Source organism: Cebus imitator, unplaced genomic scaffold (assembly GCF_001604975.1).
Source record: "Cebus imitator isolate Cc_AM_T3 unplaced genomic scaffold, Cebus_imitator-1.0 Scaffold321, whole genome shotgun sequence".
NCBI classification, from domain to species: domain Eukaryota; kingdom Metazoa; phylum Chordata; class Mammalia; order Primates; family Cebidae; genus Cebus; species Cebus imitator.
This window is the reverse complement of record NW_016107636.1, coordinates 1,052,306-1,079,518: the sequence shown is the minus strand read 5'-3', so window position 1 is coordinate 1,079,518 and position 27,213 is coordinate 1,052,306. Positions and strand designations below refer to the sequence as shown.

The 27,213-nt window shown below is 34.7% G+C and overlaps 1 protein-coding gene across 1 annotated transcript in view; it reads left to right on the top strand.

Annotated features, from left to right (window-relative positions):
- The first annotated feature begins 2,380 nt into the window (after nucleotides 1–2,380).
- The window catches only part of ZPLD1 (zona pellucida like domain containing 1), a 70,865-nt gene continuing 46,032 nt past the window's right edge, over nucleotides 2,381–27,213 (top strand). The window contains exon 1 of the mRNA XM_017504324.2: nucleotides 2,381–2,525. Coding sequence (XP_017359813.2) covers nucleotides 2,513–2,525 — 13 coding nt within the window. The 5' untranslated portion in view covers nucleotides 2,381–2,512. The remainder of the gene's footprint in view (nucleotides 2,526–27,213) is intronic.

Genomic DNA, 27,213 nt, shown 5'->3' with positions numbered 1-27,213 from the left:
GTCAGTAAAGGCATTTTTTCCCCTAGAGATTTGACTGCTTCTCTTCACAGCTATTAGACCAATAGTCCTTTCTATAATTAAAAAATACTATATGTACTTAAAAAATGCCTCAGTATAATGCGGTATTTCTTAGACCACAATAAGTTCATAAATGCTTCCTAGAGACACTAAATATGAAATCTTTAAAATGCTCTTTTAGTTTAAGTATTTTGCTGCTCTTTTTTTACTTCTGTCTTTGAAATCCATGAGAAAAAATTTTAAATCATTTAAATATCTCTCTTCTATCATTCACTCATTCGATAAACATTTATTGAGCAGTAACCATTTCTTATGTGATAATATGTAGACATCTGTGCTTATAAAGCAGTTTTACCTTCACTTTTAATTGTACCAAAGCTTGAGCATTAACTAAACATTTTTAGAAAGACGTCAGTATTGAAGAATCAGTACTTTAAGTAGGATGCTGTGTAATAGTATGGAATATTCTTAATCTGAGAATCTCAGAAATACTGTAACAGAATTAATAAAGGCTAAGTCAGTAGCGAGAGGACATCGGTAACTACAAGTAGGCTCAGTATATTTAAGGTGGTGGAAAGTAATGGAAACAACGCAGACCTAAGAAGCCCCAGCTGTATAGAGTTGCTCAGGCATCTCTGACTTTCTGAGGCCATAGAATAATATTTGATGACTATGACAATGCTTTTTTAAGGACCTATCTTTATTCAAGTAGAGAACCAGAGGTTATAAAATGTCAAGCTGTTTCCTTCAGGTAGGGCTGTGAAGGTGATGTCTTCAGTCTGCATTGTTAAATGTCAATTATATTAGTGGATTTTAATCATGGTCCTAATACTGATGAAAGCTGTGACTGTGGGATAATGAAACTAAAACTATTAGCATTTTTAAAAGCTTTTATTTTTGACAATCTCAAACCTATGCAAAGTAAAACAAATAGCATAATGTACCCCTAGGTACCCATCATCCTGCTTCAAAATGTATCAATATTCAGCTATTCTTGTTTTATCTTTTATGATGCCCGCTTCCCACCCCTACTTTATTATTATTATTATTATTTACAATTCTATTTTGTGATATAATTTATAGATATCAAAATGCACAAATCTCAGCTTTACAATTTGTGCAAATAGGTGCACCCTGTAACCCTGCCTATACCAAAATGTGCAATGGGATTTATATTTACTATTGTGGATGCCGTAAGTATTTGTATGAGATAAAGAGAAAAATTCTCCATCCATCCACTCCCTCATTTCTAGGCATGGTGGTTAGGTTTTATACATGGGCTTGAAAGACATCAGATAGATGAGCTTTTGTTTCCAAATTACTAGGAGAAATGTTAATATTCATCTGAATCACACACTCTCTGAAATACTCTGTTCTTGCAGCTCTTCAAGATATATATAGCTATCATGAATCGATGGAGAAAGAATCAGTGGAAGAATCTTCATGCCCCATGTTAATCCTCAGAGGCTTTTCTTTGTTAGAAAACTGGCTGGAATTAGATTCACGTAACATTACCTGAGGCTTTTACCTAAGTGAGAAAATACAAGCTTTTCTTTTTGATTCCTAGTAACCCATTTTTGAGCTTTAATTCAATAGCTTCATCTTACCCTTAGATTCCTATAAGCTCTTAACAAATCAGGAAATTAATAAACTTCCAGCTTATCCTGATGCGTCTTAACTGCAGAGGTTGAAGTCACGTAGGTGTGGTTGAACGGTGGGTGTGGCATAAAAAATCTCTGGGACATATTTGAGGGCTGTGAGGACATAGGCAGTGTGAATTGAGAAGGTTCTACTCTACTGGGCTTCCTCCTTCTAGCTTTGTCAAGCCCAACCAGTTCGTGATATAGACCACTACAGATGAACAAGACCTTAATTCTGTGGGTCAGAGATATTCACAATATTTCTTCCCTCTGTTGCTGTGAAAAAATGCAAGGTAGTACCCAGGTACTTAAAATATGAAGTCAGAATTCTTCACTTGTTGCCCAGATATTATTACTTATTCATAGTGAGCAGTATTTTGTAAGGCTGATCATTATAATTCTGCAGAAACTGCCTGTATTCCTGTGTCCCTCTTGAATAATCAAAATCCAGAGCTTCAATAAGAGTGCTCCTCATTTACAAGGTTAATTCCTCCAGTAATGATGTCTACAGTCTCACCCACATTTCAGAGCTGAGAATTTATTGCATACAGCATAAACTCATTGGATATGCAGTGTAAATAACCTTATTAAGAATGCAATGAGGGGATATACATTACTGTTCTGTTGGGTCAGAAGGGTAAACACAACAAGAAAATGAGGTATTTACCACTAAGTAGCCCTGGTGATTTATTTTACTGTGCCTTTTTTTCATTTCGAGCCTTTTAAAGTGTAGGCTGCCTGGATACTCTGCCATCACCTAGACATTCGTTTAGAAATTCTAAATTCTAGAGGATGTGTGAACTGTCCCAGAGGAGAACACCGGTTCCTATGAGTTAACCTAAGTTCGAATTGAGATGAATGTTTCAGGTGAGCGTGAGTGTTTCTATTCAGATTTGATGTAATATATAATGGTGAATTTCTCCCTTCCAGTATAAGCAAAACTCAACCGATCTAGATATAAGCAGTACAATGTAAGTAGAGGCCAGAGTCAAGGCAGAGCAAGATATACTAACTCTTTAGCTATCTCTTGTGTATGATCTGTATTTCCAGTTCAACTCTAAGTGCCTGGACAATAGAAAGTTGTTCTCTGCTTCTTTTCTTCCTAGAGACAGCACCCAGGATCAAAATGTGCAAAATGGGAATAACTCCAGCAGCCAAATGGTCTACTAGGATACAAGGTTACATATTATATATCAGAAAAGCCATATCAAAGCTGTAATATTCTCAGTGACATTCCCCTAAGAGTTACTCAGCCTAGTACTATATACTTTTCCAGTTCTTGAAACAACAAAATATTTTTAGGCAGATATCAGTATCTTTGAGCTTGTAACAGCTGCTGTGATATTCCTTTACCTGAAAATTATGATTAATAGATGACTATTTGCTATATTGCAAGTATTGTAAAGTGTAGTAGAGTCATGAGAAAAACATTTGGTTTTATGATAATCCCAAAGTAAGAGTCATAATAAGTGCATTTCATAATCAATACATTTCTTCAAATAAGCAGATTGTTGAAAGTTACTCATTTGGTCCATTCTCTGATTTGGAGGGAAAAGATGAAGTTCCTATCCTTTCCTTTACCCAACACCCAGAAGATTCCATTTTGAGTTACTCAGACCTATTTAAAGGAAAGGTGATTTCTCAATTTTTATTGCTCCAAATCTATGCCTCATAAAAGTAGAGTGTTTATTTCAGTTGCTTAAATGTTTCAGTTAAATCAGATAGACATGTTGACTATCAATAGCAGAAAAGAAAGCAAGGTAACTAACAGAAGACTTGAAGTCATGTGGTATGAGGAGCAAGAACCTAAAATTTGGCAGGAACAGGTCCATCTCATCCGGGGGGCTTTGAAATTGAATGCCTAAAGGTAAAGTGTTCAATGAAACCTAAAGTAATTTCACCAAAGTTTTAACTCCTTACTCATTGTGGTGCCAAATTATCTTCTCAATTTATACCAGCCTGTTCCATCAGTGTCGTTGGCTATAACCAGATAGACCTGTTGTTTTTAATTCTGATTTCTTTTTTAAGTCTGAACCATTGGTAAAAGAAAATTTCTCTTTGTCTTGTTCAATTTCTTTAAAAGAAGCCTGGAATGGGAGTGAGATGATATTGGCTCCATTTCTTGCCCTTGGTCTAAACAGCTGGTGACCTTGGATCTTTTACCCCTTTAGGCCTTGGTTTTCTCTTTGTTAAATGGAAGAATTGGGCAGTATTCTTCCTGAGATTCCTTCCAGCCCTAAAGTTCTCTGTTTTACATCCTTTAAAAATTATTTTACTTTTATTTAATCATATAATACTAATCAATGAAAATTAACTGTCTTTGGAAATGTGAGTCTGTGACGGGGTCTGACAGAAACACTTGCTTTTATAATAATCCATATGACCAGGCATGAGAGTCATAAAGTTGTATACTATGGATCTCTTCACAGAAGAGATGTCTATTTGGAAAATCACATGATTATCAGAAAACTCAGACAAAAGTCTGGATTAACTTTAGAAACTGTGCTAATAGATTGTTATGCATCCTTCTTTACTATAGAGATAAACCTGCTGAGAAGGCTAGAGGCTGACACTTGCCAAGCAGGATACCCTGTCCTGTGGAGTAGGCTAGAAACACAGTCACGCACATTACCCTCAACTCAGTATGTAATTACAATATGTAATTCTCAACTCTTGTTTACCAGGATTATACCTTTCTGAAGACCTTGGGTATTGCAATTTTAGATGTGTAATTGATCTTCTATAACTTATATTTTTGGGGTCCCTCCCACCGTGAAATTTGTCTATACACCCTTATCCTCAGTATCAACACATTCATATATATATATATATATAATTTTTTTTTAGGATGGACACTTCTTTAAATGGTTGATTAAATATATTGGTTATGGTTAACTTCACTTGTACAAGTTTATATTTTGCTTACTTTCTCCTCAAATTCTAGGTAATTTTGACTAACTTTTAATGCTAGAACTTACCTGCTCCATTCAGAAGTTCTTAAAAAATAAATGACTTTTACTCTAAACTACAGTTTAAAACATTTTAAAAAGAATGACTACCTGTAGCCATCCTCTAATCTGATGCCATAATTCAGAGCCTATCTTTCTCTTTGAATGAAATCTTTCAGAATTACATTTTCCAATTATTTATGATGTCAACATATTTCTTTTGTTATACAATGAGGTGGTCAGCTTGAAAAAAATTACGCAAATGTTATCAGAAGTAAGAGCTCAATATCAGCTTCACCAAAATGAAAATCATCATTTTTGAAGTTATGATTACATACCCAACTGGATGATGTTTCAAAAGTTTATTCTCCAGATTCTGTGGGAGTAACTCATCTTGAAATGCCATTAAGGTGTGGTCTCCTCAAATTTAACTTTTTCTTAGCATTTACATGTTAGAGATTGAAAATTATTAACATATACTCTTAAAGTTTTTAAGGTAACATATGATGCAGAGCTCTAAGGATTTAATTGCATTCTTGAACATACCTTGGAAAGAATTAAAATAGCTGAAAAGCCTTGGTCCTTCCCAACTCCATTCTTCTGCAGCTGGGTAGGAATACAGACAAGTTATTCAATATTTATATAAAAATAAATCTCAGATCTCACCAATTCTATAACTAATGCGTAAGTCATTTAAAAATCTTTATTTCAGGCATTTATAGAAGACTTGATTTTCAAATATATGTACATATGCCATCCTTTAGGGGTCCGCCTGGGATAAGCAATCAATTTTTTAAAATCGACAATCTATTCTCTGCTTTAAATGAAATCAGTAGAAAGCTACAATATTCAGTTCTCCAAAAAGTTTTCACTTCAATGATTGATTAATTTATATATTCAACTGGTATTTATTGATATCTTACATCAGTCATGAACAAAGTCACGACTCTATTCATGGACCTCCAGAGAGAGATGCGGTTACCCAGTACCATCAGGCAATGATAAGATCTGTGAAAAATAAGAGGAGTGCTACCTTTTTAAATACTGTGTTTATTGTCCTGAATGCTAAGATAAGGGATCTGGAGCAGAGCAGAGTTATGATTATTTAATTACAGCGAATTATAAAATGCTGTTTTTTCTGCCCTCCAGTATCCACCTTTCAGCACAATGCAATGAGACTCAGGTGCCACTCTACATATACTGGGTTTGTATGAAATGTCACAGAGGCAAGGAGGAGCACCTAAGCCAGACTGGGACTGGGACACATAAAAAAGCTCAAGATTTAGGGTTATTTTTAGCTGTATGTTGCAGAAACTTAATGAAAGTGCTTTATTTTATTATTTTATCTTATTTACGTAATAGTCTGCAGGCAGAATGTCCAGGTTTTTTATGATGATATGATGACCTGGAAGCCCCAGATGCCCTCTAGCTTTTAGCTTCTCCATCCGCCCTTGGAGCAATGTGTTTTCCTCATGCTCACACACACAGAAAAACCCCATTGCCCTTCTAGACCTTATGCTTCAATTCTAGAAAGAGAAAAAGGGAAAAGGTAAAGAGCAAAAGATACATTGAGTAGTTTGCTCCATTTCTCAGGAAGGCAATAACACTGAAAAGCCCAACCCTGTGATTGCCATTTACACTTCTTTGCCCAGAACTGCATCACACACTCATTTTCAGATTCATGGGATTGTGGAAAGCTACGTATTTTCAAACAGAAACATTAGCCATTAAATTAATTTCTATTCTAGAAAGGAAAATTAAGCAAATAGCTATTAGAAAAGCAATTAAAAATGTCTGGCACAGGGATGATTTCTGCAGAAACTGAGAATTAAAGAAAGAAAAATTCTCGGAAGACCATCTAGAGACTTACAGAAAAGAGACATTTCCTATCATTTAACTTTTCTTCTCAACTTTTTTTTTAAGGAACAATGATAAGGAACAGTCTTAAAAAAGAATGTCTGTGTTTTTGGTTTTCTGTGAGTTGCTGTTAAAAATACTGTTCATATCTTAGTCACTGGTCCTTTGTACACTCTTAGACTAAATCCCCTTGTTACTGTTTGAATTTTGTTCTTTAAATGTATCAAAAAACCTTTATTATAGCTACTCTTCTTATTTATAAGATCCTTTAAATCAGTTTAGAAGTATAATAATAATCTAAACAAACAAATGTGATAATATGGTGACCTTGAGGAAACATACACTTGATTCTTAAGATATTTTCTTAATCAGATACCCAGTACAATGGACCTTGAGATTCTCAATAAACAGAATACACAGATGTCGACAAAAAACATACTATCTTAGTTTTTTTTCTGCTACTACAACAGAATATGGCAGACAGGTCAATTTATACACAAAAGAGGTTTATTTGGCTTATAGATCTGGAGGCTGGAAAGTTCAAGATCAAGGAGTCACATCTGGTGAGAGTCTTCCAGCTGTATCATAACAGGGCAGAAAGACAATCACATGGTGAGGAAGAGCAGGTGCAAGAGACAGAGAGAAAAATGGGGCTCAGATTTATGTGTTTATCAGGAGTATATTTCCTCATTTTTCCACCTTTTGGCTAACATCAAGTGTAGAGCACCCTCCTTGTTCTTGAGAAAATGGCATTAATCCATTTATGAGAGCAGAGCCCTCTTGACCTGGTCACCTCTGATAAGCACCACCTCTTAATACTCTTACAGTGGTAATTAAATTTCAACATGGGTTTTAGAGGAGACATTCAAACCATAGCACGTACCCACACACATCACTGCCCAGAATATTTCCTGTGTAATGTAGGAATTATACAAAATAAAATTGTACTAAAAGCATGTTAAACTATCGAAGATACAACCGTATTTTCTAATTTCAGCATTATATAGAGTATTTATTTCCTAATCCTTCTAAATCCTTTTGGCTTGTATTTCATAAAACTTGAGAAGGCACACCTCCTATTCCTTAGGATGAATATCAATAAATACAATTATCTATGGAGTTTCCATTTCTTGCTGAAACAGTGATTAAAAGCTGACTTCCGTAAAGCTGTTTATTTTAGTAACGCAGCACCTTGATTTCAAGGTCAGAGCTCAACTGTGGATCCAAGTCAAGTAAATTTTCACAAATAAACTTGCAGAATCACATGGTTCAAATGTGGATATTCAGTATTCTTTGCCTCAGAAAGCATAAGGAATAATGGACATTGTTTAGGAGAAGAAATTATAACCAAGAGGGCACTAGGCATGACTTATACAGCCCAACATCATTGATTAGGTTTTGTACAAATTATTCTTGAGGGCTCAGTATATCTGTATAAAACTCATTTTCCAGACTACTGATCATATTCATAAAAGTAATAGTTTTAGTGTTTTATCTCCTGTTTTAATTTCATATTTGAGAAATTGGAGAGTCTTCCTTTCAGTGTGAATTATATTTCCTTTTTTATCTTGATTGCATATTGATCTGATGGAACATGAATATGTGGAGCTATTGCTGCAACCTGGCTTTTGGCATCTATAGACTGGGAGTTTATGGATGTACTCCCACCAAGAGGACATTTTATTTTTTGTATTCAGAGTAAATATTTGCTTAGAGTGGAGCTGAGAATCGGTAGTGGGCAAACACATGCATTTCTTTACTTTTGTTTTCCTAGTACTACACAGATTATCATTAAAATTGCTATAATGTCAATCTCTACTTTCTCATGAAAATCTGAAATTCTGAAAATTAGGACACCACAGAAGAGCTGTTTTCGAAAAAATGAGGTTCAAAAATTTGTATGCACAAAAATGCAACGGATTGCTAGCTGCTCCAATATTTATTCCACCAAAAAAAATAAAGAAAAAATCATTACCTCATTTACTCTGTTCTAAAGATTGTCAGACTCCCGATGGCACAAATGAAGTAATCTTTCAGCAACCTCACATTGGTCTTTAGAAATGGTGAAATCAGGAAGCCACTTAACATTGAATCCCCTCTCTATTAAGAATTCTTTTGGAGAAACAGGAGAGTTGCTGTTTGGCACCTACAAGTGCATGGGAAATCTGCTGACTGAGAGCGGGCCCAGGAATCCAAGTCTAGAATGGTTTCCTTGTTCATGAAAGGCTTGCTGTACATGCGTGTGTTCGCAGAGAGGGTAGGGGGAGAAGAATGGTGGTAAGCCAAAAGTGCCAAAAGATTTCCGTCGTGTTTCAAAATGTAATATTATTCACCTTCCAAAATATTAGACTAAATAAAAAATATTATTTGACCTAATAATTGTTTATGTAAAGGTTAAAATGGTTTCAGGAAATAATTTTTAAAGGACCTCAGTTCCTAAGAAAGAATTGTGTCTGCTTGCAAGATAGTCTTTTAGTGGCCTTAATATTCCCAGCTGTGTTCATTGTGGGGCAGAAATACATTGGGTTTTAAATAACATAAAGTGGTTTCAAAAGTTTGTTTTAAATAGACAAAGTATTTAACTGTGGGAAAAAAGGATGAGAGCTGGAGGCAAATTGGATTCTATGTTTCCAAAGATGAAAGTATGTAAAACTGTACCAAAAAACCCTTTACCCAGCAAAATTAGCAGATGCTCTAAATCCCCTTGGGGTACACAGGCTCAATTCAATACTTATTTGGGATTATTCATTTAAAGAGTATAATCTCTTCTGAAAATTTAGTAAGCGGGGTAAGAATAAACTGTATTACTAAATTTGAGCTTTATAATTTGTCTAACATGATTTAAAAGAGTTATTTATGCTTTGGAAAAACAAGAATAACACACGATTTATTGTTGGTGTAGAACTATTTTCTTACAGAGTTAACTCCCATGTGAATTGAACTTCTAGAACTTGGCTTGGTGAAGCAAGTATGATTCTATTATCTGTATTTGAGATAAAGCTGGACAGATAATGAATACATGGGAGACCAGATTTAGGTTTCCAAAAGAATCCTTCCTCCAAGAGTAATTAGTCAACTCAAATAGGATGATGTTTATTGTGAATAAATGTAATTTCCTTCATTTTGGGTATGAACAAATAAAAACTAAAACCAGAAATTTTAATTATAGGATAGGAGCGATGAAGTTTAGCAGCAGCATGTATAAAATTAGCTTGCTGTATTAGTCAGGATTCTCCAGAGAAACAGAACCAATAGAATATCTCTCTCTCTCTGTCATCTTTATGTCTATCGATTTATCTATATACCTATCTAGGGAATTTATTAAAGAAAGAAATTGGCTTATGCAATTGCGGGGCTAGGATGTCCAAAATCTGCTGGAAATCCAGTGAGGGGTTGATGCATTCTTGAGCCTGGAATTGCAGCAAGTGGGAACCTCAGGTAGAGCTTCCATGTTGCAGAAATGCTTCTTCCTCAGGGAACTTCTGTCTTTATTCTTAAGGCCTTCACATTGTATGAGGCCTATTTACATAATGGAGAACAATCTGCTTCACTTAAAGTCTACTGATTGTAAATGTCAATCATATCTAAAAACCGTCATCATAGCAACATCTAGATTGGTGTTTGAACAAATGACAGGGCATTATAGCCTAGCCAAGTTGACACATAAAATTAATCATCACACTTGCTTAACAAACATATGGTTTGAGAGGCACAAGGTTTGGAATACTTAAGTAATAGTACTTTTCAACTCTGTGTGGTAGCTCCCACCTAGAGGATTATGTTTGCTTCTAGAACCAGAGACAGAGGACAGGATGCTGCTACACTAGCTGTAGGCTATTTAGAAGTGAACATGATATTAGGGAGGCTTTAGCCTATCATAAGAATGATTGAAGGAACTTAGGTCGTTTTGCCTGAAAAATGGAAAAGTTCGAGATGATGTATTAGCTGTATTCAATTTGCTGTATTAAAATATATGGTGCTGTCACACATAATTTGTATTGTTCCAAGGAGGAAGAATAAGTAGCTATAACAGAAAGATACAGTTTACTTCAACATAAGGATGAATTTACTGATAGTCATAGTTGCTCCAAAGATAAAATGGATTACCCCTCATCAGAAACTGTGAGCTCTACAGGGGGTTTACAAGCATAGACCAGCTGGTTTTTGATAAGGACATATGTATATATCCCTATATATACACATATACATGTATATATATGAATATATGTGTGAGTGAGTGTGTGTGTGTGTGTGTGTGTGTGTGTGTGTGTGAAGAGAGGGAAAGGCACTATGAGACTATGTACATGAATGGTTACAAGAGATTCAAGCATCGGGTGGTGTATTGGATTAATTAGATGGCCTCTATTATTATTCAAATGATTTTTGAAATAACTCCATGAATTTCCTTTGACAGCTGAAGCATTTGAACCCTATAATGATTTTACATGGCTACACAGAGCTGGAATAGAAACTGGTTTGGCTTCTGCTAGACTACCCCTCAGTCACCTGTCCTTTGGTGTTCATTCCACTTAGTTTTTTATCAAGAATAAATATAGAAATAAATAAATATTAGTTAATGAATAAAATTAAATATTCTGCAGTTCACACTAAGTCACAAAATTGAAAAAAAATGCCATTTTTTTTCAAACAGTAAATTTAAACTACCAAGACCATGTTGTGTTCATTTGTGGGCTTGGGTTCACGGCACAGGCAATGGTCTTAAGATGGCCATAGATATTTTCTCCAAGACAACTTGAAAAGTTAATTATTTGTGTCTGAAACTTATTCAGATTTATTGACTAGCCTCACTGCTACTTATCAATGGTGTGGTGGCTTGTTTTATGTTATTAAATGATTTATTTTCTTTCTTATAAAAAAGTCTATATTTTTATTTTTTAGAAGACTCCTTTATGGACAGTGGTTTTATAAAATCTGTTAAACAATGACTACCCTGAAACAAAACTTCGGTAGTGATTTTTCCATATATAGTGCTCTCATTTCAGCATTTAATGCTGGCTATGTGGAGAAGGATTAGAAGGAAGAAAAACATTGAAAATGGGTGAAGGAGAAAAAAGATTGATTAATAAAGTTCCATTCATGAAGGAAGGGTCAGGATATGAATACTTTTCCCTGTATGTTGCATTCTAATTGAAAACTTATATATTTCTGTAAGTTAAGCAATATATTAAAAAACCCAGAAAATGTTCTAACCTGATTCAGCTTGCTCATCTTCCATCCTCTGCTTGGTTAAAATAACACCACCTTAATTTCTTTCTGAATGTGTAAAAACGTAGCTATGTGATGTTATAGCTAACCTACTTTGAAAAGATTGTAGGAAAAGTGATATCAAGATGATGTGTTTGGCTTATAACTTTTTCCTTTCCAAATGTGGTACTTTTTGTATGCTGAAAATATATACATGCAACTTCGATGCTGGGCCCAATGGACATTCCCTATAAATGGGCATACAGGATCCACTCTTTATTCAGGAGAATGCCGGTCCTGGCCAACTGGGTAGTGCTGTCCAAAAGCAATGAGATTTTAGTAGAAAATTATCCCGTAGTAAGAACATATTACTGACTTGTCAGACTTCTAGATAAGGTGAATAATTGGAAGCTCAAGTGTTTAATCCAGTCCAAATATGTGCAAATGACTAAAAAACATGATCATCATATAAAATTTGGGTGATTTCAAATAAAAGCCTTGATTGCATTTTTTTTTTTGTAAATAATTGAGGTTTCTGGCAATGTTGGATAGCGTATTCCTGGATGGCAGTAATCTTCTGGAAGAGTATAGCCAACCACTGCTGCCTTGAGGCAAGGAGGCGAGCTGCATGCTCTCCAGTTGGACATGGCTTCTGCTACTTGCTGAATGTGTCCATATGCCCATTCACCAGGTGGCTTATATTACTTATCACCTTCCAGCCTTGGTGGTCCTTAAAGTTTGTTTCCTGTTCTAGAGAAGAAGGGATGCTCAATTTAGCTACTGGGTTCAGGACAAACTCCCACAATTCTATAACGTGTATTGAAAGTATTGCAGTAGTCTGTTTCTAGCTTGCATGTTGCTTAGAATTGTTGGCTTTAAAGGGAATAGCACTGTCTATGACAATAGAAATATGATTAGAACAATTTTTCCTACCATTATCCAGTTTGTGGCTTTCAACAAAGATTTGCTGGAAATACAAACCACAATTTCAGTGCTTTTATTGTCAAATAGGGCAGTATTGGTGAGCTGATACAGTAATTGCACTTTAATAGCCATCAGCACTCCAGTTTACAATTATTTTAAATTTAATGCCTTTGATTAGGCATTTCCAGAAATAAGTAAGCTTAAGTAATCCAAGAAACAAGAAAATGCCTTACAAATCTGGGGATGATTTAAAGGCTTTCTTAAAGTTATTCAATATCAGTTACCTAGTAAAGCTAGTTCCTGGAATTGATCATCTGTAAATAAATAACTGTGAAGAATTATAGTACCATAAATACTGTATTCACCATGAATTCTTCATTGAGACCATCTAGAATATATTAATAAATTATATGTAAGGGGACTTATTTAAAAATACCTGAAAAACAAACAGAGGTTTAAGTATCATGCCATGTAAGAAAAATATATCAGTATTTCCACTAATGGTCTTAAAGTAATAAATTCAGCATTTTAAAAATAACATTTTCCCCTTTTGTGGTAAAATAATATGTATAATACAATAAAACTTTAGCCTTATAGCTGCTTGCTAAGTTATCAACTAACAATTCATGCTGATCAAAAGTAAGGCTAATTTATTCAGCTTTTAGACTCCTGAGATTAGAAATATTTGGTTAGATTACTTGTTGAGCTGGGAAATCAATTGGACTTATGTTTGAAGCTTGTTTGGGCCTTCTTTGAAGTGTGGCTGAGTCTGTTTTTACAATTTGTCTACAATGCTGTGTGGCCTGAAATTCCATTAGGACATACAGCCAATTTATTTGTGTATAATAAGAGTACCTGGACTACAGCTCATTTTGTAAGTAACTGAAAAGTCTATAGCCCTCCTATAATTCAGCTCTGCAGTAAGAAAGCCATTACACTGTTTCTATGAGATAGCAACATACTAGTTAAAAATAAAAGGTAAAGTGAGCTGGGCCAAGGTGGGGGATGGGGTGGGATCTCCGATGTTCAAAACTATTTTCTGGCTGCTGGATTAACTGATTATTTTAATCCAAATGAAAAATCAATATACATATATTTGTATGATACTCAGTTTTGGCCCAAAAAGGAGCTCTGAAAATGATGCTAAACATTTGGATGGAAGCTACGGACTTCATGAAGCATAGGGGTTTAGAGACACACATTTCTTTTGTTTGTTTTATAATGTCGTGCTTTAGTGTGAAGCTAAAACTTTGCTTTGAAGACAGAATGTAATCTGCTTTTCCCATATTTAAAACATGCTTATATTGAATAATATGAAGGATATAATTCTCCCATAAGCGAGATCCTAAGTACTAACTTACTATTCTTAATTTATAGCTCCCTGTGACAAGGAGGACTTTTTACTTTCATTTTCTAACTGGAGTAATTCAGTCCTTGAGAGTTTAGTTATGTGACTTCTAAAGGATGATGGGAATGAGCCATTTAGTTAGAAGAAATAGTTACTAGTCAGAATGCCTTCTTAGTCTAAATTCAACCTTCTTTAGGAACTAAAGGGCACTGGCCACTTTTCCTCTGATTATGAAACATTAAGTCCTTTTCTGGACAGGATAACTCCTCAGCTTTCCACTTCTGGTGCTATCAGACAGTGATGAATATTTCATATGGCTAAAATTATTCCCTGATAGAAGCATATGCTGCATGTACAACTAATCAAATATTCAGCCAAGTCACCCAGCCTGTAAGACAAGAAATCTCCCTGATAAGGGGCTCCATGTTTTCCAATAACTGGTAAAATTTCCTTTGAAATTTTGTGGGATGTATAACATTGTTGTTCATCACATTTTAAAAGTAAAATAGTAACAAATAATGTGAGCTGCTTTATCTCAACTATTTTATCTTTTCCTTGCTGAAAGCCTCTAATGGAATTACCTTCTTCTTAGCTAACCAATTTGTAGAGCATGTGGGTAGTGGTATTCAATATTTATGAAATGCTCATTTTCTCATAGGACAGAGCTACTGATTTTTTTTTCTGTAAATGTCAGAGTTTATTAATTGCTACTTGAACCTGTTGCATTTTCATTTTAAGTTTTAAAATAGTAGAAGACATGATGGTTATGTGTTCAAAGCAAAACCTAAAACATTGCTTAAAAATATCTGGCTTGAAAGCTTCATTATAGAGTAGAACACACATAATAAGTTTCTGGAGAATGAGAAAAAGTTGCAGTTACTGTCAACATAATTAGGAAGACCTAGAAGAAGTTTCTCATAATCGTTTAAATTATGTATTTACTTATTTACTATTGATACATAATGCACATATTTGGGGGCACATGCAATAATTTGATACATTAATGTTTTTATGTTTTTAATGAGTACCTAACCCCCTCACATACAAGAGAGCTTATATTATAGGTATTTGAAAAATCAGTAGATTCATGAACTTCATATTTATTCATGGGTAGAATAGTATTATAAGAATGCTTGTTTGTGGTGAGACACTTCTCTGCAGAACATGAGCCTGGATTTGTTTGGTGTAGAAAGTGCCAAGCTCTCATTCAACACTGAACAGAAAATAGAAGGCAATGTGAATAGCTTCTGGCTATTACATTTTTAGTGGTTATATTCGATTTAAAATCACTTACCATTTAGGGAAAGAGTTTGATCCAAAGGGTTGACTAGAAATTTTAAGAGGCTGAACTCTTGGATTTTAATCTCAGTTCGCAGTGGCCATAGGCAACTTGCCTCTATCCCAGGGGTAACCAAGAATGTAACTGTTGTAAGAGTATTTCAAGCCAATTAAATAAAATGAAATCTTATACAGGTTAGGCCAGTAGAATCACTGATAGAGCAATGTGCTTTTTTCAGGGTAGCCATTATTATTAAATGGCAGATGGAATAATATAAATCAATACAAAAGGCTTCAATCTTCCACACAATTATCCCTAAGCACAGTAGTGCATTTCGGTACTAAAAGAGTAGCCAAGTATTTCACTACTTCACCATGGCCAAAGCATCCTGAAAAGTGTTCGCTGTGGTGCCTGTATCCCAGCTCCCCACTCTTTTTTCCAATGAGAAATCATAATAGCTTTTGGAGTGGAATGCTTAGATGATTTCCAAACTGGGTTCCACGCACCAAAGGCTGGTGGAGGCGGGAGTTGGTTGGGGGCCCCTAAACAAAAGCAGAGGTTGTGAAGCAGGTTCAGTGTCTAGCTTCCTACACAATTGGGTCCTGTTGGGTTTGTTTGAGTTGTCGGCCTCTTAGTCATTATTATTCCAATCAAACAAGTTTCCACGATGATATTCCATATCCCATTTTCATCACTACTTGAAATGTAGTATTGAAAGGGCCCGGCGTCTTTCACAAAGCACAACAGGACATTGATAATTGTGCAGATTAGCTCCACTTCCAATCCCAGGCCTTGTTTCTTTATGATTTTTTTCCAGCAGGCTTTCCCTCATCAGGCTAATGATAGCTCATTTCACATATACGACTCACGACTTCTGTACAGTATAAAATACAAGCTCAAACATGGGAAGGGGGAAAAAAAAGTAAGGGAATGAAATGAAAACAAAGAGAAATAGAAGGAAACAAAGATCTCTAAAAGATGAGCTCAGGTTTCGTGGTGGTGATGATTAGTCTTGCAAAACCTTGTGAGACCTGTGGAAGCATTTGCTTGTCTAAAATTCAGTTTTTTCTTTCTTTTTTAAAAAAAGATTTCAAAAAGAGCAGCTCTTCTCTCATTTGAAGGCTCGACTCCTCTCTGAAACAGTTTGGTAAGGTCGGGCATTTAAGCGCTCATTCACATGCGGCAGAACCTAGCACATGGAGGACAGCTGACTCCACAGAACCAGGGACTTGGGTAAGTGCCCAGCACTGAAGCCACCTGAAGTGACTAAAAATGCTGCCTTTTTAACCAAGCATGGAAGACTCAGTTTAATTTAATAATGTTTTCTTTTTAACACACAAGACAACCTTCAGGAAAACTCCTGTAGTTGTCCTGGTTCCGGTGATGGGTAACGTTTGGCTTGGGAAGTGTCTTCCGTATAGCAAAGGGAGATGAAAAACATCTTCCCTTATTTGGGTACAGGAAGATAGAAACAAAATTGTATTTTGTAAATTTCAATCCATCCCACGTATCTTGATTATATTTGAAGGAAGGACTGCATCTTTTGGCAGTTTCTTCAATCTTGAGTTTAAGGTCAAAAGTTGTGCAGGATTTGAGACACCATTGTGTTTTAGACGTGAATTCCAGCCACAGACTTTGCCAGCCGACTACAGCCCACAGATGTCATGAATGAAAGCAAATAGTTTATATTTTAGATTTCTTATCAGGGTTCTATTGGACCAGAGAAGCTGGCTGGATATATGTGACATCATCTCTCATTACAATGATGATATGATAATTGGAAATAATTATGGTGCGATTTTCTTTTAAATAAAAATTATTCTAATGATTAGCCTAGTATTGTTAAAATTGACACAAAATCTCACATAACCTGGGAGAAGTTATCTATGACTAAGAAGAAACATCGTGATTTCCATTTCTTGGGTGATTTGTAAGGCTCCTTCCGTTCCAGTGGCTTATTCCATTTTGTCTGTGGTAAAACCAGTTACTTTTTGGTGTTAAGGAAGAGACCTTAGATTTGCATATTTGAGATAATCTTCTTGGCTTTCAGGGTTATGACATTATTCATTTTGCTCCTTTGAATTGGGTTCTTATAATTCACTTTAAGGGTCAAAAATAAAGGAAAATCAAAAACAGTTCTAAACTGTCAGTTTAAATAAATTTGGTAGCAACAACAAAGAGGTTGAATTTAGTTAAACACCCATCTTTATTATGTCATTTTTTGCTCACTAGTTTTCCCTCATGTGACACATTTCAGAACTTTCATTTGAATAATTGCACCTAATTTTGTATTTTTAAGTTTCCCTGTGTAAGTTTTTATTTTTCTTTACTATTGTAATACTTAGCTAAATATAAAAATCTAGAAATGTGTTGTATATACTTTCATTTTAGAGATTTTCAGAAACATCCTCAAAATAAAGTAGAGTTATCATTATTGTTAATAGCTGCGTAATATAGTAATGAGATTATGGTAGACATTACTGCAAATTCTATATTTCTTTCTTTCTCTCGCTTGTCTTTCATGGTTCTGGGAACTAAGGGAAAATTCTACATTTCTTTCAAGACATTTAGAGCTTTTATTCCCTTAAAAAGGCCTATAATAATGCAGAGGTAATAAACCATTGAATTTTTTTTTTTGCAAGGAATCCTTATTTTAAACATAACTTTTGAACCACCAAACTGTGAGCAGATGCTCAGACTGTAATCTATTTAATTATATCAAACAGTAAATGACTAAAGATACATGTTTTCATAGCTTTTTCAGTAGCTTCAATCACATTAAGTTCGTGAGTAGAGAATGATAATCTTTTGTATCATTTAACTATCTATTAGAAATGTTTGCTTGCAAGGAATTCATTTTTTTAAATTAATTTACCAAATCTGTGCTTTATTTTTTTTCCTGTATTTAAGCTGAAATGTAATGTAGATCAAGGCTATTAATTAAGCTTGATCCAGATTGCTGTGTTTGTCTTCATTACAAAGTGGTGTAGCTGGAAGCCAGACACAACAGCTGAATCAAGACATGATAAAGCACTAGACTGGATTTTACAGATTCAGAGTCACTACTGATTATTATTAGATGTCTTCGTTGATTTCAAGTGGGAAATTATAGGAATTTCAAACTCTCAAGACTTCAATGATGAGGTAAATAAAGGTATACCTTACAAAAGCAGCTGATCAATTCTACCAGTTTGAATGAACATCATGGTAATTTATTGTTAATGGACAATGGCCTTTACCAAGGCTTACAAAAAACTATATTAATGAGAAAGTACTAAAAGACAATATTTGCTGAAAGGAATTTCCTTAGAAATAGATTGTGTCCTGTTCCCCAGTTTTATATGTTGTGCAGTTTATAATCATATTGTAATTGTTTATAGCAGTGTCGGCAAACTTTTTGTAAAGGGCCTGATGGCAAATATTTTAGTTTTTGTTGGCTTTTGTTATGATTACACAAATATGCCACTGTATCTCAAAAGCAGCCAAAGAAAATTTGAACACAGATCAACTGTGTTCCAATAACATTCCATTTATATATACTATTCTTTGAATTTCATATAATTTTCACTTTTCATGCAAGGTTATTCTTCCTTTGATTTTTTTTAACCATTTGAAAAATGTGAAAACAATTTTTAGCTCATGGGCTATACAAAAATAGGTGGTGCGCAGAATTTGCCTTGCCTGCTGTAGTTTACCAATCCCTTGGTTTAAATTTTAATTTTCTAGAACTCACAATAAGATATCCTAGAACATCAAGAAATATAAAAACCAAAATTATATACATGGAGCTTTATGGAATTTTTTCTTGGAAAGTGGCAAAAATATTTTTTTAATTATGAAACCAAAATTTTTAAAAAGTGGCTAAGCCACAAGAACAGCAAAGTTAAAGTCATATTAACATAATAATTTGGTTATATCTATTGCTGTATCTGTGAAAAATACCGATGCTAAGCTCAAAAAATATATTTAGTTTGATTAAAAATTACCTAAGGCCAAGTGAAAATGTCAATGGCTTTGTTTGTTTGCAAAGTTAGGATTCTCTATAAAATGATATTTACTTGAAACTTTCACTAACATTGTAAGTTCTTGAATCTAAAATTGCATCATTCAAAAAGTAAGAGAGCCTGAAGACCACTTACTGTCATCTACTAGAGTTTAAAGTGTGATATTTGCTCATATGTGCTTATCTGAGCAAAGCCAGAGTTATAACTACACTGTCTCTCAGTTGAACAAGACAGAATATAAATCTTTACATTACATGAGTTGTATTTTCAAATTAAATCATTTTTCTTTAGATAAGAAATATTATGGAATTGGAAAGAATTGATGGCCAACTTTTCTATTTCAAATGTAATTTTTCACAATTTTCATTTAATAATTTATAATAATTGATTAAACTACTCGTCTTTTAGAAATTCAAAATTCTTATCAATAGAGCACACACACTTACAAATTTTTTGTGCATTTGAGTGTTATGTATTTGTGCTCATGTATTTGAATTCTGGCAGAGCAATTCTAATTAGAGACCTCTTGAATAAATATTTAAAATTAAGGTAGTATATTTCTGTTTTCTAAAATTCTTTATCACTTCTATTAAAATGTGTGCCACTGCTGTCAGTAAAGTAAAAAGGAGACTTCATAAAAGACAGTATTGTTTGACTTTTTTTAGTTTACAAAAATCAAAGTTATTTATGGGGCATAAAAAGTACATTTATGGGGCATAAAAAGAGCTTTGTTTGAAAAAGTGAACCAATTAATTAAAGCAATTGAAAGAACATAAAAATACTAGTGAGACTTTTTTTTTAAAAAAACTAAACCTATGAACTCAATATTCAAGCAATTTTTAGTATGAGTTTTATATACATAGGTATAATTTCAAATCAATTTCTAGACCCTAAGTCCCATTTCCCTTTGTATTAAAAACATACGAAAATAAATATAAATTATTTCTAGTGATGGGTAGATTGATTGGATGATTTTGGTTTGATTGATGTCTAGACAAAATTGAAAAGTTTAATCAGTAATGGAATATTTAAACAAGAAAGCATTATCTTGAGGACTAAATGTTGATACACTTATTTTTCCACATTTTGATGATGTGGTACTATCCTTTTTGTACCAAGATAACTGTTCATTTAACAAACATTACTTGAAAATCTGCAATGGACCCGGCACTCTAGTATCTCCTAAATACAAAGATGAATATAATATTCTTGCTGTCACGAAACTTAGAGATTTACTAAGAAAGAACAAAGATGTACAGGAACAAAGATGTTCTTTCTAGGAAAGAACAAAATCCAAAGGGTGATTTTGCCCCCTAGGAGACATTGGCAATGTCTGGAGATATTTTAGGGTATCATGGCTTGCAGCGAAATATTCCTGGTATGTAGAGGATAGAAGATGCTGTTAAATATCCTACAATGCTGTTACGGCATTATCTGGCCCAAAACGTCAATAGTGCTAGCGTTGAGAAATGATGATCTAAATGCATAGCATTTTTAGAAATGCTACTAAAGTATGATGCATAGACTCTGATAAAAATATGGAAGAAGTGGTGATCAATTCTATGAGCAAGAAGGGGTTGTTTTGATAGAGGAGTGTCTTGGAAGAGCTTGGGAAGTCTTGAAATGCTGAATGGAGAGATGTCTTTGTGGAGCGCTGATGGGCTTGGGAAGAGCTACTTTATAGCTGGAAGCAGTAAAGTGAGCAAAGGTATGGATATATAAAATAGCTTATTGAATTTGGGAGCTGTAAGAAGTCTAGAGTGGATACAATGGGCATGGGGAGTAGAAACCTGACATTGGGCAGGTAAGAACTTTTTCTTGTTGTTTTTCTGCGGTATGATGTAATTGGAGCTTTCTCCTGAATGGTATTGACAATAATAAAGGGTTTCAAGTAGGGACGTGACATGATCAGGCAGTCTATTTATGAGATTCATCAACCTTGGTGTGAAATGTCGCAGTTATTAAAGGAAGCACAAAGTTTTGTATCATTTGATCAGAAAAGAGCCACAGGGAGAATGAGTCTCTCAGTGGGAAGAAGAATCTCTCCTTTTTTCCCTACAAATGTTTTGCTTTTGATCCAATACTTGTCACTTTATTTGTGAGGACTCTATCAAAGAAATACAAACATTCTGAATTCATTTTCAGTGGGTTCATAGCGCATGATGTTGCTGATTGGCTGACTTCTTTGGTAAACCGCCATGTTATAGCATCAGGGTTCATTGTCCTTTCTTGGAAGTTCAGATTTCAGATTCCAGCTATGGAGTAATGGTGAAGAAAAAGAAAATATGCTTTCCAATAACAAAAGACAGCTAGAAATGGAATCTCAACTCTAGCCAAAACTTATTTCTCTATCTCAGTGGTTTTTAATACCAAAGCTTATTAGAATCACTGTAGGAGCAATTTGGACGTTCATATTTCTTAAAGCTCCTCAGGTAATTCAAATTAGCAGTTACGATGGAGACCATTATATTACCTTAACTCAAGGAACTCTCCTATAAATACAGAATATTAATCTTCCAATTTTATTATGGCTTCTTAAAAAATTTTTGAAAGTATTTTTTCTCCAGTAAAGTTACCTTCTTATTTGTTAAAATAAATTTGGATTTTCTTTTTTTTTTTTTTTTTTAAGATGGGGTTTCACCATGATGACCAGTCTGGTCTTGAACTCCTGACCCCAGATGATCCACCCACCTCGGCCTCCCAAAGTGCTAGGATTACAGGCATGAGCCACCATGTGCCCAGCCTCAAATTTGCATTTTCTAAGCATATACCAATTTTTAAAGAGTAGCTTTCTGACATTGTTATGGTACAAGGTGGACCTCAACTATGATTTCTCACCTAAAGTTCATGAGTTAGGTGACTCTCCCTCGAGTAGCAGAGAGATAACTAGAGATTTCAACATGGAGTTTTTCAACGGTGGCGTGCACACTCTTAAAAAGTCTTATTTTGTGCTGCTCAGCTCCGTAATTGATTGGTTAACATGGCTAGTAAGTAGTGTGCTAACCATGGAAAGGCTGGGAAAGGCTATAGCTCATTCTCTACTCTTCAGCTATTGATCACATACTCCAACCTAGGTAGCTGCCTTGGAAATGGTTTTTTTGTTTGTTTGTTTTGTTTTTTTACTAGAGTACTACAAGAGAAACTACCAAGGCTAATTCGTCCTCGTAAAAAGTAACCAGTGATGTCAGCTTTAATCCGTTGTTTACAATTAGTTGTTAATTATCTGCTCTATATAAGGGGATGATTTTTTAAAAAATCCATTAGGAAGCAGAAAGGAAACTAAGGTTCAGTCTTGGTTCTCTATAAATTAATTACAACACTGCATCAATGGGTAAAAGAGACAACACTATTGGTATAAATTGTCCTCGTCTCTCCAGTCTCTCGAATATACGTATGTTTTGCATTTCCTTTCTCAGCCATCAAGTTTTTCCTTTGCGAAAAAATTTCCTCTAGATACAAGTTTCCTTTTTGGTACTTTCCTATTTTTCTCCTTTAATTCACAAATGAATTCCCTGTATCAATTTCCTCTACTTCTTTACCGTGATATATATTTATAACAATCAACCTCCCAAGACACACAAATAAAGAATCAAACTCTATCATCCAACTTTGAGTCCCTACCTAGAACTTGGAAAATACGTTTTCTCTCAACATTGTTCCAGTGAGTGTTCAGTCTTAGAATGCTAATTTCCTCTTGTTCGCTTCTGAGAAGCCAATCAAAACTTGTCTCTGGGTGGGAAGGTTCAGTCCATGAGTACCATGTTGCTGTCTTGTTCTAAACCAGTAGCTTTTAAACTTTTTAACTATGACTCAAAGTAAGATATGTTACATCGTAATCTAATATATACACACCTATAAATACATGCAAAGCATATATATATTTTGTATTTTGTAAATACAGTACATATACAGTGTTCTCCAATATGTTCCATTCCATTCCAATCCTTTCTATTTGCTCCCATACTATGCCATCCTATTCTATTTCATGAAAAACGCTGTTCTTGACTCATTAACCAATATTCTAGCACATTATTAATTGCAAATTATTGTTCTAATCTAAACCCATGATTTTCAGCAGGGCCTGTGGAACAGAGAATTAATAAAACTCTCCCGTGGTATATGTAGATAGTTTGAAAAATAGCTTTTTTTTTTTTTTTTTTGTTTTTTTTTTTTTACCTTGATTTTTTTTTTTTTTAGACAATTAATTTATTTAGATGTTCAAATATCACGTACGGGGGAAATTCAACTATTTTATGTTTTTCAAATGCCTAATCCCTTCTCTTCTTCAAGCCCCATTTATATTTCATCTTTGCTTTATGGCAGTGACCAACGAATAGACCAAACTAAACAGCTATTGTCATTCAATTGGCAACTAGTTATGTATTTCTGAGTGACATCTTTTGTGTGAGTGTTTGGGTAGAGACAGTTTTGCCATGACGAATCTTGGTTTTCATACTGTTCCTGGTATAACTTTTGCCAAAATACTATTAAGTTGATTTATTATATATTACAATATACAGAAAAGATAGGGGTCTTCATGCCTGTAAAGATTTATGTTCAAATTTGCCAAAAATCCTGATTTACTAGTTATAATGCAACATTATCTGCAATCTCAATCAAAATAATACATTCCTCTGCTCACCTCCTCCCTGCCCCTGGCCCCAGCCCCACTAAAGCAACTTTTCCTTTGACAGAAATCCATTTCTAGAACAGCTTACCTTGCCTACTGTGGCTCACAACTACTTCTAGAGCTTGCCTGGTGTTTCAGATTCCAAAGGACATTTTGGTTACTAAGATAGGAGCTGAAAGTTGTGGTAGGGTTATGTCTCACATCCCCAACTCTGACTATGGTAGGGATATAATTTTCTTAGAATTGTGTTCATCTCATCCAAGACACAAACACTTGCTGGCTATCTTCCTAAGTAATAGCTTTCCTCCTCTTCAATGAAAGAATGCCTTCATTCTCTGATATCTTGACACCATTTACTCTGATCATTTAAATAAGTGATTCTTATTTCTACTTGTATGCCTTAACCCTACTAGATAAAGGATTCAATATCCTTTGCAAAATTCTATAACTTAGTTATAGTTGTTTAGTCAGTTAGATCAGGTAGGTCCTTATTTTACAGATAACAAGAAAGGTAAAGTCAGGTATTCAAGCTACCACAGTTAGAATAAATTATCTATAGGTTACCTGTTTTTAAATTTCTATTACAATAAATTTCAAATATATAAACATTGAAATAGCATAATTAGTATTATCTTTAACATTTGACATATTTCCTACACACACATGCGCGCACATACACACACACACACACACACACTCTTAACATTTTTAACAGAGCCATTTCAAAACAGAAATACTGCTACTACTTAAAAGTCAGGATTCAGCCAGGCATGGTGGCTCACACCTGTAATCCCAGCACTTCAGGAGGCTGAGGCAGGAGGATCACCTGAGGTCAGTAGTTCGAGACCAGCCTGGCCAACATGGTGAAACCTCGTCTCTACTAAAAATACAAAAATTAGCTTGGTGTGGCGATGTACTTGCAGTGCCATCTACTCGAGAGGCTAAGACAGGAGAATCACTTGAACCTGAGAGGCGGGGAGGTTGCAGTGAGCCAAGATAGCACCACTGCACTCCAGCCTGGGCGACAAAAGTGAAACTCTGTCTCAAAAAAAAAAAATCAGAATTCTTATTTAATACTTTCCTTTTAATTACTAATTTTCAGTGTAAGAATTTGTATAATGGTTGTCTCCATTTGTCTATGAGTGATTTTATGAAATCCATAAAATAGAAACAATTAATATGGTGCTAATTGAAGTGTTTAAATGTAAGGGCTTAAATTTTAGGTTCTCCCAGATTTCAATATTGATTGTTAAGTAATACTTTTGTGTAAATATGCAACTTGATCCAACTGGCTAAATCTTTTGTAGATCTGATTTCATCATGTCCAAAAGTATATTTTGTAGATGTAATTTTATTCTAGGAGATGTTAGTTACCTTCTGTTATATTACTTATAGCAATCATACAACTAACTAAGAAAAACATTTAGCCATTTGACATCAATTTCCAGATGTAAAGAGCAAAGGCAGCTCTGTTTGCTTCAATGCCTTCCTGAGTGATGTCATGAAGTTTAATATTACATCCCCCCCAAACAGGTCAACAAATAATAATAATAATAATAATAATAATAAATCGTGAATGTCAATGAGAACAGGGTTGAAGATGTGCTGTAGGCAGAATAAAGTACTATTATAGAATACCATCACCCAATTTATTTTGTGATTATTGTTTCCTAAAGGCCTTTGAAAAACAAAAATGTAGACTCAAAAACGGAATAAAATAAAAACATAAAAGCAATAGTAACTTATTTTTTTCACGTAATTTTAGTTTTACCATTTTTGTTTGGAAGGAAGGGCAAAATCATCCTAAAGCAGAAGGGCTAATGTTTTTCTTTGGCAACATTGAGATTAGGTTGTAAGACCTCATGCTGGTGTTATCGCTTGTACCATGACAAGAGGTAGATTTGAGGGTTTTGGGAATGCGTCACTTGCTACCTCTTCAGTTGCCATGGATGAAGCAAGAAGACCATGGAAGATCTCTAAATCCTTTTGGAATAGTAAAGCCTATGTTCTGATAAAGGAGATGATATTTGAAGGTAGATCCCAGGGAATGTATTACTATTTTATCCCCCAGTTGTTAAAACATCAGACTTTCATAGGCACTTTATCTCACTCATCATCATCTCACTCATCTTCTAGGCCAATACTTCATTTCACATGTGAAGTAATTGGCAGTAAGGCCCAGCATGTGACATCCCCAAGCGGGTACACGTAATTAGTGACAGAATGATAATTAGAGTCCAAGCCTATAGTTATATTTCTTCAAGGGTGTGCTCGAGTATATGGCCTAAATGACATGTTATATGAAATACAGACAACATGAAGACACAAATATCGCGGTGAGCCTCTAGAAGTTGTTGGCAGGCTCAGCCCACTGTTTATGATGGTAAAACATTTTTTTTCTGAAAAACCTCCACTATCCCTAGATCATAAAGATACTTTCCTATACTAACTTCTGCAAGTTTTATTGTTAATGCAATTATTATAAAGCTGAAGTGTTTCCCTTTGATTATAATGTTTTTGAGGGAAGAAACAGATATTCTATGCAATGAGTGAAGTCACATCAAACTGGTGTTTTTATTAACAAACTCAAATATATATTCTCAGAAAAAAGAGAAGCGCAATTAATAAAAATAGTATGTGTAGTCTTTCTGTTGTTCCAATGAATTTATTTATGACCCTGTATAAATATGAGAGAGAATATCAAACTGATTTGCTTCCATTGGTTTCAGTTCTCATAGAACTCTCAGTGTGAGCATCTCATCTTGTAGTCTATGATTTTACTGCTTAAAGATTTGAATCTTACATCTAACAAGGCTTCTGAAGCAAAGCAACCACTTATTTTGTGCTCACTGTGAGATGTTTTTGATGGCCTATACTGAATTGTTTAAAAATACATTCTAAAGTGTTAAGCATTAATAGTCAAAATAGCTAGGCTGAAATCTAGTTCTCAAGATTTTAGGTTCGAATTCTGATTTTTAAACAAATGCAGGGAGCCAGGCGACCTGGCTTGGCGGGTACCACCCCCGCAAAACAAGCAATGTGAAACGCTGTGGATTACTAGTTTCACAGCAGGTGCAGCTGGACCCAGGACGGTCCAGCTCAGTGTGGGGAAGGGCGCCCCCCACTACCGAGGCTGTCAACAATAATTTTTAAGTGGTCTTTGAAAAATGCTGCATCTTATATGCAAAAGGAGTTAATTGATGTACTGAAAAAGAAATCAAACATACTACATTTTAAATAGGGTCAGCTTAATATGTTTACAGGAGTTTAATTATTTGACAGGATCTTGCATTTTCTCCCATTCTTCTAGTCTGGTAGGACCATGAAATTCTTATAGATTTAAAACGGTATCTGAGGAAT